This window comes from Lynx rufus, unplaced genomic scaffold, assembly GCF_022079265.1.
Source record: "Lynx rufus isolate CCGP_SWC_20201006 ecotype Redwood Valley unplaced genomic scaffold, mLynRuf1.p SCAF_4, whole genome shotgun sequence".
Taxonomy (NCBI): domain Eukaryota; kingdom Metazoa; phylum Chordata; class Mammalia; order Carnivora; family Felidae; genus Lynx; species Lynx rufus.
The window spans coordinates 158490671-158516680 of record NW_025814856.1 but is presented as its reverse complement, the minus strand read 5'-3'; the positions used below and the strand labels follow the sequence as shown (position 1 = coordinate 158516680).

Here is a 26010-nt window from a genome sequence, read left to right as displayed (position 1 = left end):
AACTGATACATGAATTCAGCAAAGTCACAGGATACAAAATCAATGTACAGAAATCAGTTGCATTTTAATACACCAATAATGAAGCAAAAGAAAGAGAAATAAGGAAACTGTTCCCATTCACAATTGCACCAAGAAGCATAAAATACCTAGGAACAAACCTAACCAAAGATGTAAAAGATCTGTATGCTGAGAACTATAGAAAGCTTATGAAGGAAATTGAAGAAGATACAAAGAAATGGAAAAACATTCCGTGCCCATGGATTGGAAGAATAAATAGTTAAAATGTCAATACTACCCAAAGCTATCTACACATTCAATGCAATCCCAATCAAAATTGCACCAACATTCTTCTCGAAGCTAGAACAAGCAATTCTAAAATATTTATGAAACCACAAAAGACCCCAAATAGCCAAAGTAATTTTGAAGAAGACCAAAGCGGGAGGCATCACAATCCTAGACTTTAGCCTCTACTACAAAGCTGTAACCATCAAGACACCATGGTATTGGCAAAAAAAAAAAAAAAACACAAAAAAAACAAAAACACAACAACAACAAAAACAGACACATAGACCAATGGAATAGAATAGAAACCCCAGAGTTAGACCCACAAAAGTATGGCCAACTAATCTTTGACAAAGCAGGAAAGAATATCCAATGGAAAAAAGTCTCTTTAGCAAATGGTGCTGGGAGAACTGGACAGCAACATGCAGAAGGATTAAACTAGACCACTTTCTCACACCATTCACAAAAATAAACTCAAAATGTATGAAGGACCTGAATGTGAGACAGGAAACCATCAAAACCCTAGAGGAGAAAGCAGGAAAAAAAACCTCTGACCTCAGCCACAGCAATTTCTTACTTGACACATCCCCAAAGGCAAGGGAATTAAAAGCAAAAATGAACTATTGGGACCTCATGAAGATAAAAAGCTTCTGTGTTGCAAAGGAAATAATCAACAAAACTAAAAAACAACCAATGGGATGGGAAAAGATATTTGCAAATGACATATTGGACAAAGGGCTAGTATCCAAAATCTATAAAGAGGTCACCAAATTCCACACCCGAAAAACAAATAATCCAGTGTAGAAATGGGCAGAAAACATGAATAGACACTTCTCGGGGCGCCTGGGTGGCGCAGTCGGTTAAGCGTCCGACTTCAGCCAGGTCACGATCTCGCGGTCCGTGAGTTCGAGCCCCGCGTCGGGCTCTGGGCTGATGGCTCAGAGCCTGGAGCCTGTTTCCGATTCTGTGTCTCCCTCTCTCTCTGCCCCTCCCCCGTTCATGCTCTGTCTCTCTCTGTCCCAAAAATAAATAAATGTTGAAAAAAAAAATTTTTTTAGACACTTCTCTACAGAAGACATCCAGATGGCCAACAGGCACATGAAAAGATGCTCAACGTCACTCCTCATCAGGGAAATACAAATCAAAACCACACTGAGATATCATCTCCCACTAGTCAGAGTGGCTAAAATGAACAAATCAGGAAACTATAGATGCTGGAGAGAATGTGGGGAAACGGGAACCCTCTTGCACTGTTGGTGGGAATGCAAACTGGTGCAGCCACTCTGGAAAACAGTGTGGAGTTTCCTCAAAAATTTAAAAATAGATCTAGCCTATGACCCAGCAATAGCACTGCTAGGAATTTCCCCACGGGATACAGGAGTGCTGATGCATAGGGGCACTTGTACCCCAATGTTTATAGCAGTACTTTCAGCAATAGCCAAATTATGGAAAGAGCCTAAATGTCCATCAACTGATGAATGGATAAAGAAATTGTGGTTTATATACACAATGGAGTATTATGTGGCAATGAGAAAGAATGAAATATGGCCTTTTGTAGCAACGTGGATGGAAGTGGAGAGTATGATGCTAAGTGAAATAAGTCATACAGAGAAAGACAGATACCATATGGTTTCACTCTTATGTGGATCCTGAGAAACTTAACAGAAGACCATGGGGGAGGGGAAGGAAAAAAAAGCTAGAGAGGGAGGGAGCCAAAACATAAGAGACTCTTAAAAACTGAGAATAAACTGAGGGCTGATGGGGGGTGGGAGGGAGGGGAGGGTGGGTGATGGGTATTGAGGAGGACACCTTTTGGGATGAGCACTGGGTGTTGTCTGGAAACCAGTTTGACAATAAATTTCATATTAAAAATAAATAAATGAATAAAATATGTACTTAAAAATGAGAAAAAAAGAAAAAGAAAAAGAAAAAAAATATTTAATGTAATCAACACCACACATCTTTGATGTTGTGTAACTGTGATAAGACTTTTACCATACATGACCACAGTGTATTTTCTATAAAACGTATTTCCAGATAATGGGAGATAAATCTCTTGAGAGATGATGGATAGAGTTTTAATTCCTATTTCTTGACTTTCTTTTATGCTTATACAATTAGTAACAAAAATATTCTGAAAATTATTCTATATATAATTACTATTATATATCTCTGGGGAATGCCTTTTATAATAGCTGGTATAATTCTTGAAACAGACATTCAAATATTTGTTAAATGGAAGAAAGAATTTGTACACATGCACACACATCAGGTCACATATTGACATTACACTGTTCTACATAGATTTGTAAATATCTCAAAGATCATAGACCTCAAAAAGATACCAAAAATTACAGTATCCAAACTCTCAAAATTCTTCTAGTTTTATGAATTCATGCTTTACTAATTTGTCTATCTCTAGATAAGTATCTTCTATCTACTGAGCAATACATGAATTCCGCTTTACTAGAAAGTTCAAAATTAGAATTTAATCATTTGAAAACTGTTCTTACAAAAAATGCCATGAACGATCCATGTAATTTTAATGCAGTGTTTCTATAGGGTACATCTGAATAAGCTTTGAAGGTGTAGACAATAGTGTATCTGCAGAAACTATGGCAATGCCAAAGTGAGTTAATGTCTTGTACCTGCTTTGAAGTGATGCTTAGAACCAAGTTTCAGGCAAATAGCTTTATTGAAAGATTTACAGAAAATAAAATAACCTAAGAAAGAAACACAAAGACACATGTGACAGTATTTTGAGCCGTTGAAAAAACATCAACCTACAGGAGGCCTCAAGTATGAAGACACTTTTAAAAATAGTGAAGATATAGTAAATCTTTTAAGTAATGCAGCAGTGAAATAGAGAAGATTTCAAGATAGCCTAAATGCAATCTCCCCTTCCCAATAGAGAATAAGTTAACAGCAGCTCAGAAAAGGAAGGTCCTGGTGGTCAGTATGAGCAATTCTCCCTCTGCCTGGGCAATTCTGCAACTGAGTTAGGGAACTTTATGCTACTTCTCCCACTTTAGCTGAAGGTATTGGCACTTATTCTATCCCGTTTTGTGGTAGGATAAATACTCATATCCAGCATAGTAATTTCTGAGCCTAATAATTATTAACATTGAGTGATAGCTTGAGAATATTACAATAAGAAATAACTATGCGGCAAGCTCACCTCTTACACTGTTTTGGTGAGAAGACTTTCTGCAACTTTAGTAGAATTTTGCTTTCCAGCAACAAAGCTACTCTGTCAATATCTTCTCCGGTATCAGTTAGAAGGTCCTTTTATTCTTTTGGCTCCATCAAAGCCTTATCCAGGGGAGATCCCTGCACGTGAAGCCTCTTCTACTTCCAGATCTCTTCCTAAACAATAGAGTTAGCCTAATGTGGAGCCCACCATTCAACCACACTGGGAAGTGAAGAGGAAGCTACTGAGGGACTACAGGGTCCCTGTCACAACTCAGCGGGCAGAAGCTCCTGGAGCTGGGTGGGGGTGGAAACTGGTCATCTAGTGCACCTGTCTGCCAGGTAACTCTGAGTTAGGAGGGACTCAGGATAGTTCACTGAGGAATATCATTCCTTTCCACATAGCCAGGCTTCCACCTTGTCCTACTTCAACTACCGTCCTAAAAACCATCCCACAGTGCCAATAAATCTCTCCAGTACGCAGATATAAGCACTGGATATTCCTCAGGAATCTACTTTCACCAAAAGAAGACCCTTCAGAGGTAAGTTACATAAGATGCTGTAGAAGGCTGCAGAGGAGAAATCTCAGACTCATGAGACCTTCATTACAATTGCTGATGGCTTTGCAATAGAATGTGAAGTTCTAATTAAACCTCTAGGAATAAAGGTTTTATTTAAATCGGCAAAGAACTCAAATTCCCAGAAGGACCATGAGACATCATATGTCTCTAGTTCTCCCTAAAGAGAAGGGGGGAAAATTCCCTGAAACTTCTGTCTCTGGAGGAGAGCAAAGATTTTATCTAGTTGACCTTGGAGGAAATTTCTAGAAAGAGGCAGGGCGCTTCCTAGCATCACACTCTTTATGCTCACAGACTTTGAATATCTCACAAGTAAAGAAAAAACCTGAGGGAGATATCACAAATTACAATATTTAAGCCTCCAAAAGGACTATAGCTTTATAAACTCAGGCTTCTCTTCAGACCCCATGAAGGCCCATGGGCAGCCGGGATTTTGATTGTTGAGAGGTAGTTTCCATGAATTTGTCAGGGCAAACCTGAGAAGGAATTAATTATTGAGCCCTTATTCTGTTTCTGACAATGTGCCAAATGCTTTACATGGCATATATATATTTAATCTAATCATTTTACAGCCAAGGCGACTGAAGTTTAAATAAACTAAGTCAGCAGTTCCCTAATTGTTAGTCCAGGGACCCCGAGACCCCGTGAAATTGTCCATGAGATCAAAATAATTTTTATAATAATTTAAGATATTATTCTTTTTCTACTTTCATTCACTCACGAGGGTGGAATGCAGTTTTTCAAAGGCTACATGACATTTTCTACTTTAAGATTGGCTATAGAAGCAAATACAAAAATCTAGCTGTCCTTGACAAACATTAAAGAATTTTACAAAAAAAAAATAAGTAAAACAATGTCATCTTTTCACTCTTGGTTTGTTTTAAATATAAATTATCATAGGATGAAATTATCTTTTAAGTGACTTAAATGCTTTCAAATTGTTTTAACTCCTATTATGACAAATGCCAACAAATACCCATATAAGTAAAATCTCTTTGGGTCCTTAAGGATATTTACAATTGTAAAGGTATCTTGAAAGCAGACAATTAAAAGGACCATCGCAGTAAAGAACTGTCGACTATCAGCACAGGCCCAGAGCTGCACTCAAATGACTTCTGTTAGATTCCAAAGCATGTGAGTTTTTTTTATTGCTGCCCTAACAAATTACCCCAAGTGTAGCAGCTTAAAACAACTCTATCTCATAGTTTCCCTGAGTTGGAAGTGCTGGTACAGGATTCTCTGCACACGTCTCACGGACTTCACAGATGGGGGTTGCCTTGGTTTGCAATCTTCACGTGAAATCCAACTCCACTGATGGAGAATGGACCCAATAGTAGAAGAGGCTTCATCATGGCTTCTGTCATGGTTTCCTTCCTATTCCTAGATTGTGGAGTTGTTTTCTCTTTTTATCATCATTAAAGGATATTGAACCTTGTCAAATGAGTTTTCTCCATCACTTAGATAATCATGTGTTTTTTTTTCTCTTTGTTCTACAAATATGGTGTATTGCATTGATTGATTTTTGTATTGGGAATAAGGCTGCTTACCAGGAATACCCCCTCACCCCCAAACATACTGTATGATGTTTTTAAGATGCTCCTGGGTCCAGATTATGATTATTGATAATTTTTCCTATTTATATAGAGATGCAGGTTTCTTTTTTTTTTTTTTTTTTTTTTTTACTGTCTTTGACTTTTGTAACAGGGTAATAGTGGCCTCATGGAATAAGTTAGAAGTGCTCCCTCCTCTTTTTTTTTTTTTTATATGAAGTTTATTGACAAATTGGTTTCCATACAACACCCAGTGCTCATCCCAAAAGGTGCCCTCCTCAATACCCATCACCCCCTCCTCTTCAATATTTGGAAGAGCTTATGAAAGATGGTTATTTTTTTGTTTATTTAAACAGTGGTAAAATCTACCAATGAAATTATCTGGTCTGGACTTTCATTGGGAGGTTTTTAAATACTGATTCAATCTCCTTACTAGTTATGGATTTATTCAGATTTCCTATTTCTTCAAATCTTCATGGGTTGTATGTTTTTAGGAATTTTTCTATTTCATCAGATTGTACAATTTTCATGATTCTCTCTTATATTCCTTTTTATTTCTATAAAATCAGTAGTAATTTCCCCTTATTCATTTCTTTTACTTTTATGTTTATTTTTGAGAGAGACAGAGAGACAGAGCATGAGCAGGGGAGGGACAGAGAGAGAGACACAGAATCCGAAGAAGGCTCCAGGCTCTGAGCTGTCAGCACAGAGCCCAATGCGGGGCTCAAACTTGCAGACCACGAGATCATGACTTGAGCTGAAGTCGGATGCTTAACTAACTGAGCCACCCAGGCACCCCTCCCCACACTCATTTATGATTTTAATACTTTCAATTTTTTTTCATTAACCTATCCAAAGTTTTATCAATTTTGTTGATCCTTTCAAAGAACTAACTTCTAATTTCATTCATTTTCTCTATTTTTTCCCCTATTTTCTGCTTCCTTTATCTTTTTATTCTTTTTTCTTCCTTTATCCTTTTTATTCTTTCTTCTGGCTTTGGCTTTAGTTTGCTCTTTCTTCTCTAGTTCCTCAAGAGATAATATTAGGTTATATTAGAGATATTTTTTTCTTTTTTAATATGTTTATGGCTATAAATTTCCTTTGTAGCACCACTCACTATGTAGCCCATAAATTTTGATATACTCTGTTTTCGTTTTCAGTAGTTTCAAGGTATATTTTAACTTCTGTTGTGTTTTCTTCTTTGAGCCAATTTGTTGTTAAAGAGTGTGGTCTCTAATTACACTTATTTATGATTTTTTTTTTGTTTTTCCTATTATTATTCGTTTCTAGTTTTATTCTATTGCAATCAGGAAAGATGCTTTGCATAATATCAATCCTTTAAATTTATTACAACTTGTTTTTGCTCTACAAAAATTTATATATGAATATTCATAAGATGATTATAATAACTTTTTTTCTAGCTTCCAAGGGAAAAAATTCTATCTTAGCTTGTTAGAGAAGATTGAAACAAGGGCTTATCTTTTTGCTTGACAATACAATCCATGTAACCACACAAATAGTTATCGTAGGAACATCTATAATTAGTTTTTTAAACGTATGATTTAGGGAAACCTGGGTGTCTGTTAGTTAAGTGTCCAACTTGGTTGGTTAGGTGTCTCTTGATTTCAGCTCGGGTCATGATTTCACAGTTCATGAGACTGAGCCCCGTCTTGAGCCCCATGTTATGCTCTGTGCTGGGCATGGAGACTGCTTAAGATTCTTTCTTTCCCTCTCTCTGCCCTTCCCCCACTATCATGCACACATGTGTGCTCTTTCTCAAAATACATAAATAAACATTAAAAAATGTATTATGTAATTTACCTATTCCTCGAAAAATAAAGTTATGGGGATGCTTATTTGACAAAAATAATCTGGGCTATGTCTCTTTATAAAATCAGTTTCTAAAAATAAAAAAAAAAATGAGAGTCATAAGCACATTCCCCAAATTTTGTGCTCAATACAGATTTAAAAATCTGTGAACATCAGTTTAACATTTTTTAGTTATTATATGAAATGGTATAAATGAGAATTTTTTAAATAGTAATGCAATATATTCTGACAACCAAATATTTTAGTGCTAGAATCCCCAGAATCCTACATATAGCTTTTATATTCATAAACATAAAAATCACCATGTCAAGTTTCTATCCATATTCAAAATTGCCTATCATCTGTGAACATCTTTTCCCATTATGAATGAAATAAATCTAAATATTGATTCTACTTAAAATACATGTATCTCAGTTTGAGTTCCTCCAGAAGCCACTTCCTCCAGAAGTGGTTTTTAGAAGATAATCCTCTACAGGTAGAGGTGGAAGAAAGGGGGAGAACCAAGTAAAGCCTGCCTATAAAGAGTAGGTGATCAAGCCGGCTAAAATTGTAGTAATTGGAGCTTGAACCTAATGGAAAAATCTTGGAGCCAGTGTAGCATATGCTTCTCAGTGTTAAGCTATCTGGAGGTCAAGGAAAGTGAAGTTTCCTTGAAGCTGAGCTGATTGACTAAGTAGAATCAGCTATTGGTTGACGGTCTTAGGGTGGATGGACCAAGCATTAGGCTCTCTCTCCCTGCCCAATGAGCTAGAAAGTGCCTCTTGGGGCCAGGGAAAGTGATCAGACAAAGAAATTCACATGCTGGCCTGTGAGGCCAGGCTTGTGTGCTCTGAAATAGAATAAAAACGTGTTACAGGCAGGGTACCCCCAGCACCAGCTACAAAATCCATGCAAAAATTGTGTGATCAACATGCACCCCAATGTTTATAGCAGCACTATCAACAATGACCAAAGTAGGGAAAGAGCCCAAATGGCCATCGATGGATGAATGGATAAAGAAGATGTGGTATAGATATACAATGGAGTATTACTCGGCAATCAAAAAGAATGAAATCTTGCCATTTGCAACTATGTGGTGGAACTAGAGAGTATTATGCTAAGTGAAATTAGTCAGAGAAAGACAAATATCATATGACTTAACTCATATGAGGACTTTAAGATACAAAACAGATGAACATAAGGAAAGGGAAACAAAAATAATATAAAAAAAGGGAGGGGGACAAAACATGAGAGACTCAAATATGGAGAACAAACAGAGGGTTACTGGAGGGGGTGTGGGAGGGGAGATGGGCTAAAAGGAGATGGGCTAAAGGGCATTAAGGAATCTACTCCTGAAATCATTGTTGCACTATATGCTAACTTGGATGTAAATTAAAAAAATATGTTAAAATTAAAAAAATCATGTGATCAATATTGAGTTCCATAAAGGGTTTCTCTGATTTCAGAGCCTATGAATATCAATTAACATTATTCAGTTTGTCTTTATTATGTGAATAAAATCATATAAATGAGGATTTAAAAAATTATAGTGTATCACATCACCTTTGAAATCTAAAATGTGATTGGACATCAGGCAGGGGAATAGGTATGATTTTCTGGTTTTAAATTGAAGGAGATAATTCTGAAAAAAAAACCTATATATTTAATGATTTTTAAAAATAAATATAGTAGCATAGATATTTAACCATAGTTAAGTAAAAATACAGTTTAAAATTTTAATTTCAAAAGTTGGTTTTACCACAAGAGACTCTTAAAACTGAGAATAAACTGAGGGTTGATGGGGGGTGGGAGGGAGGGGAAAGTGGGTGATGGGCATTGAGGAGGGCACCTGTTGGGATGAGCACTGGGTGTTACATGGAAACCAATTTGACAATAAATTTCATATTAAAAAAAAAAGAAAAAGCAAAAAAAGAGTTGGTTTTATGTATACCCAACCTACTAACCCCTATTTTATATCTCACACCTAAAGAATTTTATAAAACTCTGTTGGCAAAAAAAATAAAAATAAAAAAAATAAAACTCTGTTGGCATTACATTTATTTTGGGGGATGGATACTATCTAATTTTAGCTCCTGTAATTCACCATAAATGAGAAAAATATTTCTATGTCTTCAGTATATATTGAGAATGATGTGGCAAATCTACATAAAAGAATTAAAGTTTCCAGTTCATTTACCATGTGAAAAGTGTTCAACAGATTGTCAACAATTAGGAAGGCACATTTAGGATAGTCTATAGATTATATATAATGTTCATGCAGTTCATTTTCAGGGGACAAGAAGGAAGGAAGACAGTCACCCTTCAAAACCTGAAACTGCAGAAAAGTCTAATTTTTGTAGCATTGCCACTGGGGTAACACAAATACACTGATTTCAGATAAGCGCCCTGAATAAAATATCAAATGGCAAATACAATCTATTACAGGCACTGATTTACACTTAACTTCTTATAGTGACAACCTTCTGTGTTGTATACCAGGGAGGAGAGGTCAGAGGTTTTTCTATTTAATGATAGCTCATGAGTCCCTCAAGCAATATTGAGTCAGCTCACCAGTAAAAATGATTCTAAGGCTTTCATCTAATTTCAGTGCATATCTTTAACATCCAAAGTTTAGGTAATAATGTTACAATTAATGTCATTAAACCTTTAAACATGATTAATCTCAACCCAACCATTAAAAGCCTCTATGGTAGCCTGCTGCTTTAATTGTTAGTTCTGGTCTGCCCTTGTATCCTGAGTCGGGACTGCTTGGGGCCTTAGCTACTTAGTTTAATGTGGAATCTTTTCTACACAAATTCCTAAATTTATACATAAGTCAAAATTACAGCTTTTTTTCCTCTTACTAATAGTACCCTGACAACATTTGCCTGATTCTTTGGCTTTCAGAGCATACTTAGACTCTGAGATGGCCATCCGTCTTCACTGTCTCTCTCCAATGCTCCCAATGATCTGGTATTAGCTTCTAAATCCAGCTCTCAAAAAAATTCAATCTCTCCAAAATTTATTCTGCATTTCAGGCATGCTGTCATCATAGATTAAAAGAATACATTTATCACAGTGTATATTTTATAAGATTTTACTTTACAGGAGATTCAATTCACGTATTTAAATTTTTTTTTTCAACGTTTATTTATTTTTGGGACAGAGAGAGACAGAGCATGAACGGGGGAGGGGCAGAGAGAGAGGGAGACACAGAATCAGAAACAGGCTCCAGGCTCCGAGCCATCAGCCCAGAGCCTGACGCGGGGCTCGAACTCACGGACCGCGAGATCGTGACCTGGCTGAAGTCGGACGCTTAACCGACTGCGCCACCCAGGCGCCCCCCAATTCACGTATTTAAATTTCTACATAATTTTAATATATATTTGGAATTTTTGTTTGGGAAAAAAATAAATAGCATCAATTATGATACTATACAACCATCATTGGAGGGCTTTGTCTTTAATATTCCTACAACTTGTCCCACCCTCCCTCGTGTCTACAAAGAAGTAATCATTCCCTGACTTGTCGTAGAAGTGAAACCCTTCGGTTCTAATTCTCACGCCACTTTGGTGGACTCTGATGGCTTACAACTCAGGTAGGTGCTACCTAGAATGGCATTCTAGTAATTTCCTGTTAGCAGATCATCAATTCTCTCCTTCTACATAGAAAAAGTAGGGTTAACATTGATATGAAAACCCTTTGAGCCTAATAAGTAGTGACTTGAATCTCACGTATAAGAATGTTGAAGATACAGATAAAAATAAATTATTTCAGTTTAGAGGAAGGTGTTAGAAATTCTGTGCCTCATCACATTCCAAGCTCTGACAGGACTCTCCTGATTTTCTTTTGAGTTCTGTAAAATTTTTAAAAATACATTTTCATTTGTTATACTATTTTTTTAAAAAAGTGCCTTAAAATAAATGCAAAAAGCATAAAAAACAAAAATATTCTCTGAAGACGTTGCCAAGTATAAACACATGTGAAATAGAGAAATTGTTCCCGTAGTAAGGACTTTTTACCATATTTTCCCCAGCTAGAACTTTCCCCCCACGTGTAGTAAGTGATGATGGTAGTCACATTATCTAGGATCTGACAAAGGGTTTCCCTAGGATGAGGACCATCAAATCAAAAAAGAAGCTATTCTGTCCCATGCACCAGCTTCTGTCCTGCTAGAAGAAATAATTATGGAATCTTTATCTAATAGCTATGGGATTTCTTCCTGCTACTTATTAACATCTCCCTCCTGGGCAGCAAAGAAAAGGACCCTAATGTTCCTCACTTCTCTGGCTGGAGAATATTCCTAGGATACAGTAGGAAGACATGGTTCTCAGCAGAGGAAGAAATGAAATATAGTTCAAGGACAAATGACATAACACCTCTGAGTTCACCATCATTTGTGACGTGAGACAAGAGGATTAGATGGTCTTATGCCCTTTTCAGTTGATACCTTGAGCCACAAACAGCTGGTGCCACCAGCCCCTCCCACAAATGGCCAGAGGGGAATGAAGAGACGTCAGACACCTATCATCATGGGTAGCAAATGGATACTGCTCGGAGTCTCCCAAAATAGTGAGGAAAAATGCATCTTCACAAAAGTGGCCTTTTATCCTTCCCAAACCTATCAGGTTTTATCAGTTCCTGCCAGTTGGCTGCTCTGCTCTTCTGTAAACTATTAACCAACGGATAAATGATGACTTAGACAAACAGAAGTACTATTTCCTGCATTTTCTCAAGTGGGGCTTTCATGTACAGGAACACACACAGAGATGGGAAAAGGTTGGAGCTGTGTCACCCACTCCTTGAAGCAGTTTTGGGGAAATGAGGAGTTCCAGATCCTCTTTCTTCCCTGATCACTGGACAGGATTCAGGGTGCTCAGGAGGCTTCTAGATGTGAGGGCTTTATACTCTGATCACTTAGAACCAACCTGTTCCCCAGAGATGTATCTATGGAATCCAGAGAACAAATTACAAAGCATCTTCCCAACATTCTAGGTCTTCCCTACAGGTAGAGTAAAAACCTGCCCCTCACCTCTTGGCTCTCCAGCTTTATTCTCTGTGTGTGTGTGTGTGTGTGTGTGTGTGTGTGTGTGTACCTGCATGCATCCACTTATGCAGAGAAGGACCCAGGAAGAAGGATGGGTATCTGTGCTAAAGAGAATCTTAGTATAAAAATTTAATAGGTAAGTCATACTTTATTATGTCACCTAGTACAATCCCCAAGGATATGAATGTATTGTGTACTTGATCTTGAAATTTCCTGTCTCCATGTTCTACTTTTGGAAAGTTCATGATCAATGTAAATCCCATGGTGCTTATTAAGGCAGCCTCAAAGGACTCTATTTTCTTTAGGGAATGAACAATCTTTGCCTGCTGAAAAGTGTTAATGTGAGATAATTACCAGGAATATCTATTGCAAATATTAATTTTTTTTTCAACGTTTATTTATTTTTGGGACAGAGAGAGACAGAGCATGAACGGGGGAGGGGCAGAGAGAGAGGGAGACACAGAATCGGAAACAGGCTCCAGGCTCTGAGCCATCCGCCCAGAGCCTGACGCGGGGCTCGAACTCACGGACCGCGAGATCGTGACCTGGCTGAAGTCGGACGCTTAACCGACTGCGCCACCCAGGCGCCCCGCAAATATTAATTTTTATGGAGAAACTCAGGGAGATTGAATCCCAGTCCTTCGGTGCTTTCCTGTCTTTTTTGATTTCAAGCTACTGCCCAAACTTGGTCCCATTTCTTCTCTCTTTTTTTTTTAAGTTTATTTATTTAGAGAGTGAAAGAGAGAACATGAATGGGGGCAGGGCGAAGAGGGAGAGAGAGAATCCTAAGCAGGCTCCATGCGGACAGTGCAGAGCCCAATGCAGGGTTCCATCCCATGAACCGTGAGATCATGACCTGAGCTGAAATCAAGAGTCAGACACCTAACCAACTGAGCCACCCAGGCTCAGGACACCATTTTGTCCTATTTCTACAACATTTCTCCCCCAAATATACACCCTACATTAGAGGGGCTATTGTGCCCTAAGCATTTAGATGTAAATTAAGATGATAAATGGCTTCGCTAGCACCCACACAACTAAGGGAAACACATAGCCATAATGACTCAGATCTCCTTAAATTCATGAGCAATCACATCAGTTTGTCCTGGATGCTACCACAGCTCATCCTGTTTCCTGTTTCCCTAATCTCCTCTCCTCGCCAGGTGATTCTTCCCCCATATTTTCTCTCTTTAAGCCTCCCATGAGTCCTCCCACCCACAGTCCCAGCTACTGACTGACAGTGACTGAGGATACAGAAGAATCAAACAGGAACTTGCACAACCCTAACTAACACATTGACGGAGTTCCTGGACCTGCACTTATTCCCAACTCCTCGGCTGTTACTGCGAAGTCACTGGGTTGTCCGTCATGAAGGACAGTCCGCCACTTAACGCCAGGAATCCAGCCCTCCCACCTACTCAAGAACTGTTCTCCCGCCATTTGTCTCAAATGCCTTTGCTCCTATTCCTTTAAACACATCTAGTCAAATGTGAGACCGTTTTTCTCACCAATTATCTGGACTTTGCTAAACCCAACGACCGGTTCTCTATCCTTATCTGACTTGACCTGCCAGCAGCATTTAACACAATCCATTGCTCCCTCTTTGAAACACTCCTTTCTCTTGACTATCATGATATTCTGCACCACCACCATGAGTGGTCCTTCTTGGAAGTCAAGTTGTCTAATTTGTCTTCTGTGACATTACACAGTCCTTGGTTGGCCATAACAGGTAAGCAAGCAGTATAGGGCCCCTCAAAGGTGGAAAGACTGTTCACAGTTAGAGGGGGTGATATTTTCTATGGCCAGCAACTTCCTGAAACAAGTGGGTCAATAAGGGGCTGTTCTGGTGGTCATAACGGTCCTCATGGGGTTGCTGGCTGCCATGGCCAGCAGTACATCACCGGTAGAGGGGCTACTCCAGTGTGGAAAATGACACGAATGAAGTTCTCTGGTGAGGATGAGCAGCCGATGGTCTTGCCATTTAAACAGCGAGAAGACCACTGTGGTGAAAGAAATCATGAGAAATGAAACTTATGCTTCCAGAAGATGAGTTTTGAGTGTCTAGAATCAGAAAATGGATTTGGTAGAAGACAACCTGGGATATCATTTACAGGCTTTTGAAAACAGGAGTGAAGAAAGAACAGGAATTTAAAGAAGGTTCTGAGAGCACCTCATTAAGATAAAGGGACCAAGTGGCTTATAAGCGAGTCATGACTAAGCACAGGGATGTTACTTTGAAAATAATTCTGGCCTTGATGATCCATCTGTTCTTTGTGGGAAAGAAAAACACACTCGTATTTAGGCATTGGAGGAAAACACACAATTTCTGAATACCAGAGGCCAGTAGAAAAGTCTGCCCAATCTAATTAGTTGTAAATACAAAGCCAACTCTCTGAATGAAGAGCTTTTACAGGTTAAGAAAAATGCTTTAGCATTACATGCTAAAGAGCCCATTTTCTAGAAAATTTTCTGTGCCTCTTTGAGTCCACTAATTTAAAAGCAGCTAAATAGGACAAAGTCTTTAGAAAAGAAATCACTTCTTTTACTACTACAGCCATAAGTTTTATTCAGTATGTGGGTCATTGAGTTTCATTTTCTTAAGTCCACAAATAAGCAGAGATTTAAACCAACTACTTCAAATTTCTGTTCTAGTCACCATGTAAAAGGCATAAGTGATCAACATTACCATCAATGCATTCTGTTCCCCTCCACAAGAAATTCAAACAACCACTCTCTTAGTAAAGTTAAAAACCAAAATCCTCATCTTATGTGAAATACCCACCTTCTCTAGAGGGCATCCTCCAAGTGCTGATGACTTTGAGCCCCCAACGACAGTCTCCTAATTACAACAAAGCCATACTTAGGGTGGCCCCTTGAATAGCATAAGTTCCACCCTATAAAAAAGGAAGATACTGGAGGTGAGTTTCAAGCACTTACCTTCATTCTCTCCCTCACCCCACTGCAGAGTCAGAGCTGGGCTGGAAATGCAGCCAACGTGGGACAGCTGAGGTTTTCTGTCGTTACTCTACTCAAGAGATCACGATTGAGGCCACTGGTGACTTTGGACACTGGATGTTTCTCAGGGAAGTTTCCTGATCTGTGATGGCGGCTCCTTTTCTCGAAAGCTCTCCCACTCCCCAGTCTTGTCTCTCCCTCTGCACGCAGCACCCTCATGCAGCTTCCCTGCCCCTAAACCAGTACCCTAAACTGACCCTAAACTCACTGCCCTAATCAAAGGAGCTCAGCCCTCACAGAGATGTAGCTGGCTCTTTGATTGAAACAGGGCTGTTTTCCACCCGTAGAGGCCCACTCGAATCACCTGGAGACCTCAGCAGTTCTGAGAGACCACAACCTCCAGATCCTGATGATGTGGGTCCAAGGCTGGGTCCTGGCCTTGTGGTTTGTAAAAGCTCCCCATGTGAGGTTTATGACCACCAGCTGAGGTTGGGAACCCTGATAAAAACAACTCCAAAGTGTTAATAGATGTTGCAGGTATTGTGTTGGAGAACGAGGTGTGTGTATTTGTAAAATTAAATTGTTTCCCGAATAACCTGTAACCACGAGAAACCTTAGGAGGATAGTTTTGAATATATTCCACCTACAGGAATTAAGCAATGGGGAGAAGGGATGCTTATCACAGGCAGACTGCACTCCTTTCCCTCCCCCTGCGTCTATGGAGCGGGGCTGTGGGGAGGTGGGGCAGGGGGGCTGGATGTTGGGGAACATCAGTGAGAATTTGGGGCCACGCATGGATGTCTCAGCCTCCTCACTCCTTCCCCTGGAGAAAAGTGCTGCAGCTCAAAAACGTCAAGTGCCTCGACCTTTTCCTGAGAGTCATGAAGAACACTCAACCAATCCTTTTCTCCAGTTTAAATGGATCCAATCCAACCCGCACAAAAGCACCAGTTGGTGGAGATTCAGAAATGGCTTCTCAGGGTGAGAACCTGATTCTCCCAGGGAATTTCCCACTGAAATACTCCAGGAAAAGTCCTCTTTATCCTCCCCAACATCCCTTTAACATTATATACTCAGCATCCTCCCCTCCAATGGGATTGTCTCTCAACTTCATGGGTTGGGATTATCAGTCTGAGTCCACTCCCTCTCCCGGAGGGGTGGGGAGAGCTTTAGGGTTTGGAGATGGAAAGAAAAGTTGTGCCTGGGTTGAAGGTCATGCTGAAAAAATTTTCCATTGAGATTGTTTATCTCATGTGTGATTCCTGGATGGCCACCGTCTGCTCCACCGGGTAACTTAGTAGCAATGCAGATTCTCAGATCTCACTGACATTCACAGAATCAGAAACTCCAGGAGTGGCTCCGGGCAATCAGGGTTTTAACAAACCCTCTAGATGATTCTGGTGCAAGCTAAGACGTGAGAACCACAGGCTGTCTCAAGTTTTCTCTGGGTTTCTCCATTCCAAAGGAAGGAGAGGGAAGAGGGGAGATGGGAGACAGGAGGAAAGAGAGGGAAAGTGATTTTGACCTCACCTGGAGGTTCTATTTCAAACAAGCTGCTTAAAGAGAGGTTGCTGAGTAAACCAAATTCAGTGATGCCTCCTGCTGGTAAAAACATTCTCGTAGGAAAAAAAAAAAGAGCAGATACAATATGAAAATGTCTGGTTAAAGATCACAAAATGAATTAAACATGTAGGCAAGTCCCCAAACTGACAGTCAGCTGGGTCGTAACCCCACATTCCCAGAAAGGCTCTTGAAGTACCATGAAAGTCAGTTAGAAAACTGTTCAGAAGCTTATCAGGGTCTCTAATGACTTTTCAGGAGGGGTTGTGAATTGCATCTTGCAAAAGTGTTCTGTCTCACAACAGATTTGGGACCACTGTTTTCTCAGCTTCTAATCTCATCTCTTCTCACTAATAAACTTTATGCATTAAAGGAGAAAGGTAATAGGAGATATAGTTTTCTATCCTTGGATTCTAATCCCGACCACAATACCAAGCCCATGGTAGATGTGTTTATTCTGTCATTTATCAATCACTTACACAGTTCCTGCTATGTATTATGCCTGCCCCATGCATCTACAAAAACTCAGTCTACGTGATTACTCGGTGAGGTAGGTACAATTATTATCTCCATTTTGCAGATGATAGAACAGAGACGGGTTAAATAACTAGCCCGGGGTCAACAGCTGGTAAGTGGATTTGAACTCAGGAAGGCTGCCTCTAGAGACCGTGTCCTAGAGGTCACAGTCACTAACTGATCACTAACTGGTCACTGTCTGGTGGTCACTAACTGATATGGTCACTGGTCACTAACTGGTCACTAACTGATATGCTGTCATTCTGCTCGATTCTCCAGCTGTCAGGTGGGGCCTTGTCAGGGGTCAGATGACATTGTTAACTTTCAAGAAGCTGAACTCCGAAGAGCCCCAGTGGGAAGGAATAAACAGTTCAGGTCATCGAAGCTAGGTCATTTCCTTGTACCGCGGCCACTTGTCCATCGGCAGGACAGCCGGCAGTCCCTGGCTGAGCCTCTCCACCGGATCCGAGATGGGCGTGAATCTGCGATTCGCCTTGGTTATTCCAGAAGGTGCCAGAGGAAGGGACCCAGAGGCTCCTCTTCTGACACATGAGGGAGGGGCCCCTGGCCACGTCCGTGCGGCCATCAGCTTGTTGGGTCTCTCCATTATTCCCAAGAGAGCAAGGGCACAGCACAGCACAGAAGACATTACTGCCCTGATGTGTTAGAGCTCCTGCCGTTTTCTCGAGGCTTTAAAGGGAATCACCGTCTCAGGCAGTACGAGCAGGGGAGGGTCCACGGGGAGGCCACGGGGAACCAGAGAGCCCTGGAGGCTAACGGAGAATAACGAGCAGGTGTGCTGGCGACAACCAGCGAGTAGGAGGCTGCTGCCCACCGCGCCCTTTCGTCACGTCGAGAGGCCCCGTGGCGGGACCCTGCTGTTCCAGGCAGAGCTCGAGGGGGAAGGGCCTCACGTCGGGGCAGCGGGACACCACAGGGCTCCGCGAACACCGTGCCCGCGGCTGGGACCAGCCCTGAGTCTCCACGCTTGACCGGGAGGGGGCGGCCTCCGGATGCCGCGTCCCTGAGCGTGTCCTTTTCTCGGGGTGTCTCCCGTCGAGCGCTGCGCTGACGCCCGGCCCGCTGGCAGGCCTTGACCTTCTGGGGCGGAAGGACCCTTTCTTGTCACCGGGGGGCCCTGGCTTTTCGGTTCTTGCCCCAGCCGCGCAGGACGCAGGGGAGACGGCGTTGGTCCCCGTCGCCCTGACTCGACCCTGACGCCGGTGTCCGCTCTCTTAACCTCACGCATCTCTGAGTTCTTGACCCCCGGCTGACCCCCGGGGCTATTTATCGCTTTCATGTGGGGCCGGTGCCGTGTCCGGGTGCGTGTGCCTTCCCTCCTCCGCGCCTTTCTTGTAAGAGGAGTCAGGCCCTGGGGCCCTGCTCGTCCCCAGTGTGACTCTGCAGAAACCTATTCGCTTTCGGAAGACCCTCCTCCGATCACCAGAGGCTGCAGCAGCCGCTCTCTTCCTCTGATAGAAGATTCTATAAGCTTTCTTATAAGGCAGCTTGCAGTACAGGAGTCACACATACACACACACACACACACACACACCCCAAAACATGGGTCTGACACCTTCGAAGTATTACAGGAACAGACAGGACAAACGAAACTAAGCACCAGGGTAAGAATTAAATTCTACTCTAAGTTATACCCTACAAATAATTTTGAACCAGATAATACTTTAGTGTGGATAATTGTTAGTTTTTAAAAAAAATTTTAATGTTTATTTTTGAGAGAGAGACAGAGAATGCAAGCAGGGGAGGGGCAGAGAGAGAGAGGGAGACACAGAATCTGAAGCAGGTTCGAGGCTCTGAGCTGTCAGCACAGAGCCCAATGCAGGCCAAATCCACGGACTGAGAGATTATGATCTGAGCCCACTGAGCCACCCAGGTGCCCCTACTTTCTTTTTAAATTGTTTATTTTTGAGAGACAGAGAGAGTGTGTGTAAACAGGGAAAGGGCAGAGAGAGAGGGAGACACAGAATCTGAAACAGGCTCCAGGCTTTGAGCTGTCAGCACAGAGCCCAACGCAGGGCTCGAACACACAAACCATGAGATCATGGCCTGAGCCGAAATCGGATGCTTAACTGACTGAGCCACCCAGGCACCCCAACCAGATGGTGGTTTAGAAACACAGTTTTTTACTGTCTTAAGAATTGTCAACAACTTTATGTCTGTTTTTCCATTCATTGTGTATAAGAAATAAGACAATGGAGAAATGCTTTAAACTTTTACTTAAAAGTGCATCATGTTTAATATGACAACCATATGACTTTTCCTATTTGGATTCACTTGAATAACTTGATAGTTTATAAGGCTTGCTAATCATCCTGAATATAATTAAGCTTATTCAAAATAAACAGCCTGCCATCTTAGAATCTGAGTTATTGACTTGGGGCAATAGTTAAGCCAACTTTTAATTCTCGTTGGAAATACTGCATTAAAATGCTTTAATTTTCTCTAGAACTGTCTTCATTTCATGTTTCAGCAAAGACTTAGTTATTCTTTGAAGAATTTCTAACTCTAAAAATGGTGGCAATTTTTATCCCAAAATAATATAATTATCTTGCTCAGAAAAGGGAAGAAGCATAGAATTGTCTTTATTTTTACGGTTACAATCGTGTATTGGCAGCATATATGAAAAATGTACACATAAAATTATGATAATTATGATGGAAAAAACTGGCAACAAAGAGGAAGTATGTATAATAACCCTTTGCTTAATTGAATTCTATTTATGTATTTATTTATTTAGACATATTAAACGTCCACAGCAGCAATATGGACTTCACCTTTTTGGTTGTCTTTTTCAGCATATATATTTCTTGCAGTGTTGAATACTACATATTATATGCTTTGAGAACTATATATATGTAATTGTTACCATATATTTTTAAAATGTATGCTTAATTTTGTACTTATTCTAGAATCGTATAACTTAAAAAATTTTTTTTAATGTTTATTTATCTTTGAGAGAGAGAGAGAGAGAGAGAGAAACAAAGGGTGAGTGGGGGAGGGGCAGAGAGAGAGGGAGACGCAGAATCTGAAGCACGTTCTGTGCTCTGAGCTGTCAGCACAGAGCCTGATGCCGTGCTCGAACTCATGAGCCCTGAGATTGTGACCTGAACTGAAGTTAGACACTCAGCTAACTGAGCCACCCAGGAACCCCTGGAATTTTATAAATCTTTTCTTTTTTAATGTTTATTTATTTTTTGAGAGGGAGAGACACAAAGTGTGAGCAGGGAAGGGGAAGAGAGAGAGGGAGACACAGAATCCAAAGCACGCTCCAGGCTCTGAGCTGTCAGCACAGAACCCGACTTGGGCCTCCAACACATGAGCTGTAAGATCATGACCTGAGCTGAAGTCAGATGCTTAGCTGACTGAGCCACCCAGGCACCCCAGAATTTTATAAATCTTGATTTTAATAAATTTTTCATGACTTGCAAAAAATTCAAAATACTTAATGTCTTGATATATTTTAAAATAAAACCAATCTTCACAGCAAAGGAAACCATCAGCAAAATGAAAAGACAACCTACTAAGTGGGAAAAAATATTTGGAAATCATATATCTGATACGTGTTAATATCCAAAATATATAAAGAACTCATACAACTCAATGGCAATAAAACAATCAGTTTTAACAATGGGCAGAGGATCTGAATGGACATTTTTCAAAGAAGACATGCACTTGGCCAACAGGTACATGAAAAGGTGCTCAACATCATCATCATCAAAAACACATTGAGATATCACCTCACATCTGTTAGAATGGCTATCATCAAACAGACAAGGATTACATGTGTTGGTGAGGATGCAGAGAGAAGGGAACACTTGTGCTCTGTTGGTGGGAATGTAAATTGGTGCAGCCACTGTGGAAGACAGTTATGGAAGTTCCTCAAAAAATTCAGAAATAGAACTACCATTTGATTCAGCCATTTCATTCCTGGGTATTCATCCAAAGGAAATGAAATCACTCAAAAAGATATCTGCACCCCCATATTCATTGCAGCACTATTCACAACAGCCAAGACATGGAAACAACCTAAGTGTCCATTGATGGAACAATGGATTTAAAAATGTGGTCGATGAAATACTATTCAGACATAAAAAAGAAGGAAACCTTGCCATTTGTGACAACCTGGATGGATCTTGAGGGCATTATGCTAGTGAAATAAGCCAGATAGGGAAAGACAAATACCATATGATCTCACTTATATGGGGAGCTGGGAAGGGAAGGGAGGGGAAGGGAAGAGGAAGAGGAAGGAAAGGGAAGAGGAAGGGAAGGGAAGTAAGACAAAACTAGCTCATAGATACAGAGAACGACTGGTGATTGCCAGAGGCCAGGGTGTAGGGAATAGGTGAAATGGGTGAAGAGGGTCAAGAGATACAAACTTCCAGTTATAAAATAAAGAAAACGTGGGGATGTATGCAGAGCAAAGTAACTAGAGTTATGAATACTGTATTACATATTTGAAAGTTGCTCTTAAAAGAGTACACCTTAAAAGTTGTCATTACATGAAAAAAAAACTGTAACTATGTATAGTGACCAATTTAACTAGACTTACTGTGGTGATCATTTTGCAATATCTGCAAATATTGAATCATTGAAAAAAAAAGCAGCTCTTATTTATTTTATCAACATTAGCATCATGAAGACAGTTGTTCAAATCTGGTAAATCCAGAGAAACTTCTGCCGCCGTGAAAGAAAGATGATGTTAGGTATGTCATAGCTATCTCCTGATATTTGGTGCAACCCCAAACCATCTTCTGACAAGTTGGTTCAATAATTATGAAAAATATTGGTGGGAACAATTTCAAGAACTTCAACAGGTGATTCAATCTTCTCTTACTAGAAATTGGTTTTAAAAAAGAAATCATTATAACCCAAGGATAAACATAATGTTTGAGCAACACTCAAAACCCTTACCTCTAGAACCATTTACACATTTACTGATGAATTTCCTTTATTGAACCAAATCCGAAGCATTAAATATATTTTAGGATTTTTTTTTTACATAGTTTCTCGTTGGATAAACTCTTCCCTTAACATTTTCCCCTTTACTCCTAAATTATTCCATCAAGGAATTTAGCATTTCTCTAAACTCTTCCTTCATCAGACTCACAATTGGTGAGGCAGAGTCCTATAACTCCGCAATGTTTTCTGTATTGGAATCTCAGATCTACTGTGGAAGTTCTTTCTTATGGCATTAATTTTTGTACTGTGTCCAGCTACCACAAGGTGATAAAAAGTCACATATGTCTAAATACATCAGCCAGAGTCATGCAATGATGTCGGTTTTACATTTAAATTTTTCTCCATACGTGAATATTCCTGGCTTGAAAGGATAAAGAAATTTAATGTTTTTTCAAAGAAAGACTAAATAGTCTGATAATTTAGATGTCCCAAATACTAACACAGTCTCTCGGTTTCAGAAGATACGCTTCTCCATGGAATTTTGCCCTATTTTTAGAGCTAGAAGATGGACAGTTACCACGTTTAATTCAAACTTCCAAGTGGGAACCTATCTGAATTTTTGCTTCAGCAAACCGCATAATTTAAAAGGAAACCCCCAAACAACATTCTATCTATATTTCACATGGACCTTTTCTTCAGTGCTCTATGCAAAGAAGCCTTTACCTGAGCGTTCCTCAGGCTGTAAATGAGAGGGTTCAGCATTGGGTTAAAAAGACTATGAAAAAGGGATAATATTTTCTCTTGCTCTTCTCGTTGTTTGGAATCTGGGACCATATAAACGACCATGGCTATGCCAAAGAAGAGTCCAACCACACAGAGATGGGACGAACAGGTGGAGAAGGCCTTTCTGCGGCCTTCCCCAGACTGGATTTTAAGGATGGCCCAGAGGATGCACACGTAGGAGATTAGCATTAAACTGAGGGGCCCAACTAAGACAAACATACAGGCAGCAAGGATAACCAATTGGTTGATCCATGTGTCAGCACAGGCCAACTTGAGGACAGATAGGATTTCACAGAAGAGGTGATTCACTTCCCGGGGTCCACAGAAGGGCAACCGTAGAAGGAGAATTGCATGTACCAGAGCCAGAATAAATCCACATGACCAGGAAGTGACAGCCAGGACCAGGCACAGTCTCCAGCTCATGATGACAGTGTACTGGAGGGGGTGGCAGATTGCCACAAACCTATCATAAGACATCGCCACCAAGATCAGGCACTCCGTAGCAGCAAAACCCAAATACAAAAATGTCTGCATTATGCATGAGACAAAGGAGATGGTTCTCTTCTGATTCACTAAGTTTGCCAACATCTTGGGGACATTATTGGATGCATAGGAAATGTCAATGACGGCCAGGTGGGAGAGGAAGAAGTACATGGGGGTGTGTAGTCTCGAGTCCAGACAGATGAGTCCCAAGATCATGCCGTTTGCCAACAGGCTAAAGATGTAGAACAGGGAGAAGATCCAGAAGAGGAGCACTTCCATCTCTGCATGGAGCTGGAATCCCACCAAGGTGAATTCTGTGACCCATGACTGGTTGCTTCCCATTTCTCAACATTTATTTATTTTTGGGACAGAGAGAGACACAGCATGAATGGGCGAGGGGCAGAGAGAGAGGCAGACACAGAATCGGAAACAGGCTCCAGGCTCTGAGCCATCAGCCCAGAGCCCGACGCGGGGCTCGAACTCACGGACCGCGAGATCGTGACCTGGCTGAAGTCGGACGCTTAACCGACTGCGCCACCCAGGCGCCCCGGTTGCTTCCCATTTCTTAATGACAGTTTGTCAAGGACTGAAGTGTGAGAAAAGGTCATAGGTGGAGAATGGACAAAACCTGGAGTTACTCAGCTCAAAACGAGCTCAGAGAAATCTTGTATCCTTGTTCCTACTTGACAGGGGAAGCAAATTGGGTACCTTTTGTATTTCAACTTTTTTTTTAAGGAGGCTCCACACCAACAGGGGGCATGAAATCACAGCCCTGAGATTAAGAGTCTGCTGCTCCACTGACTGAGCCTCCCAGGCACCCCTGATTTGAACTATTAATATAAAAGAAGTTTAAACTCACAGAAAAGGGTCAAGAATTATACCAAGAACTCCCATATTCCTTCACACAGATTCAACAAATTTTAATACCTCTTTCGTATTTGCCTTATTCTCTTTTTCTCTACGTTTATGTATTTTTTTTTCTGAGAGTAGGATGAATTCAGCACTTTATAAAACACTGAGAATTATCATCTATGCCTTTAGAGGATACCCGGCTTGGGTGAATGTAAGTTACTGGGCTAGTGTATATTGGGCTGGAAAACGCATATGGGTCATTCAAAAATATTAGCGTGGTTACAAACTATGTGCATCACTACCCTCATTGTGTAATCCTGATGGGATGTTGCCCTGGGGTCATTCTCCTCATTTGAACCATTTTATTGCAGTTTTCACTTGTCACTGCAAAGAGAATGGTGACAGCCTACTTGATCTTCTCTCGGCCCTGTTAAGGAGACTAATTATAAGACAGCTGATAAAAAGGGTCTTTGCTACTCTTGAGAATCAGAGTAGATTCACGTGAGGAGGCTCTTCAGGTACCTATTAACTGTATAGAATTGGTCAATATTAACATTAAAAGAGTAATATCCGCACTATGAAGATATGGATAATCCTCAAGATAAAATCCAAATGTCGTGTATTTGAACAGACATTCCCTTTCACCTAATGGTAAATCTTATGGGCCTGTAATATATCCTGTACATCTTTACATTTCAAATGACTAGTAAAATTCTAGATAAAACAGGCACTTAGGAAATGTTAGATGGATGACCGTCATTTTAGTTAAAAAAAAATGGATGTACTGTGTATCTTCTACTTGCCAGTTTCTTTTGACAAAGACATGGTTTCTCCTTCATTAGAGAAGTTCACAGTTAGAAGTTAGAGTATGATCACTGGAAAATGAAACAGAGACAAAATCATAGATTCTTTCACCTCCATGAATATGATTGCATGTGGGAGGATTCTATGCATATGTGTGTGAAGTTTGTGACATTGATTTTGCCACAAGAATATACCTGTATTATGTAAAGTTGGAGACAACATCAATATTGTAAAATCTACAGAGTTGGATACGATGAGCCATGTCTGAAACACATTTAATCTCTGAACATAAAGGATAAAAATATTGTTGAAGGAGAGCCTGGAGCCCGTTTCCGATTCTGTGTCTCCCTCTCTCTCTGCCCCTCCCCCGTTCATGCTCTGTCTCTCTCTGTCCCAAAAATAAATAAAAAACGTTGAAAAAAAAATTAAAAAAAAAATATTGTTGAAGGTAATCGATCTATCGCTATTCAGTAGGAACACTTGTTTATGAACTTTTTAGTCTAGTCACTTTTGTGTGTGATTGTGTATATCTTTTTATTCTTATTTTAATTACCATTATTTCCAGTTTGCTCTTAAAAACTGAACAACATAAAAACAAAATTGAAAGTAGGTTAAAACTCTTTAGCAGTTAGAGTACTGAAATAGAGAAGAAAATGTCCCAATAATGATGCTTGAAATTTCA

At 40.3% G+C, this 26010-nt stretch overlaps 1 protein-coding gene across 1 annotated transcript; it reads right to left on the bottom strand.

Moving 5' to 3' along the window:
• Positions 1-23084: 23084 nt before the first annotated feature.
• Positions 23085-24014, bottom strand: LOC124524352 (olfactory receptor 2A2-like). The gene has a single exon (XM_047096566.1). The coding sequence runs from the start codon at positions 24012-24014 to the stop codon at positions 23085-23087; it is 930 nt and encodes a 309-aa protein (XP_046952522.1).
• Between the last annotated feature and the right edge of the window lie 1996 nt (positions 24015-26010).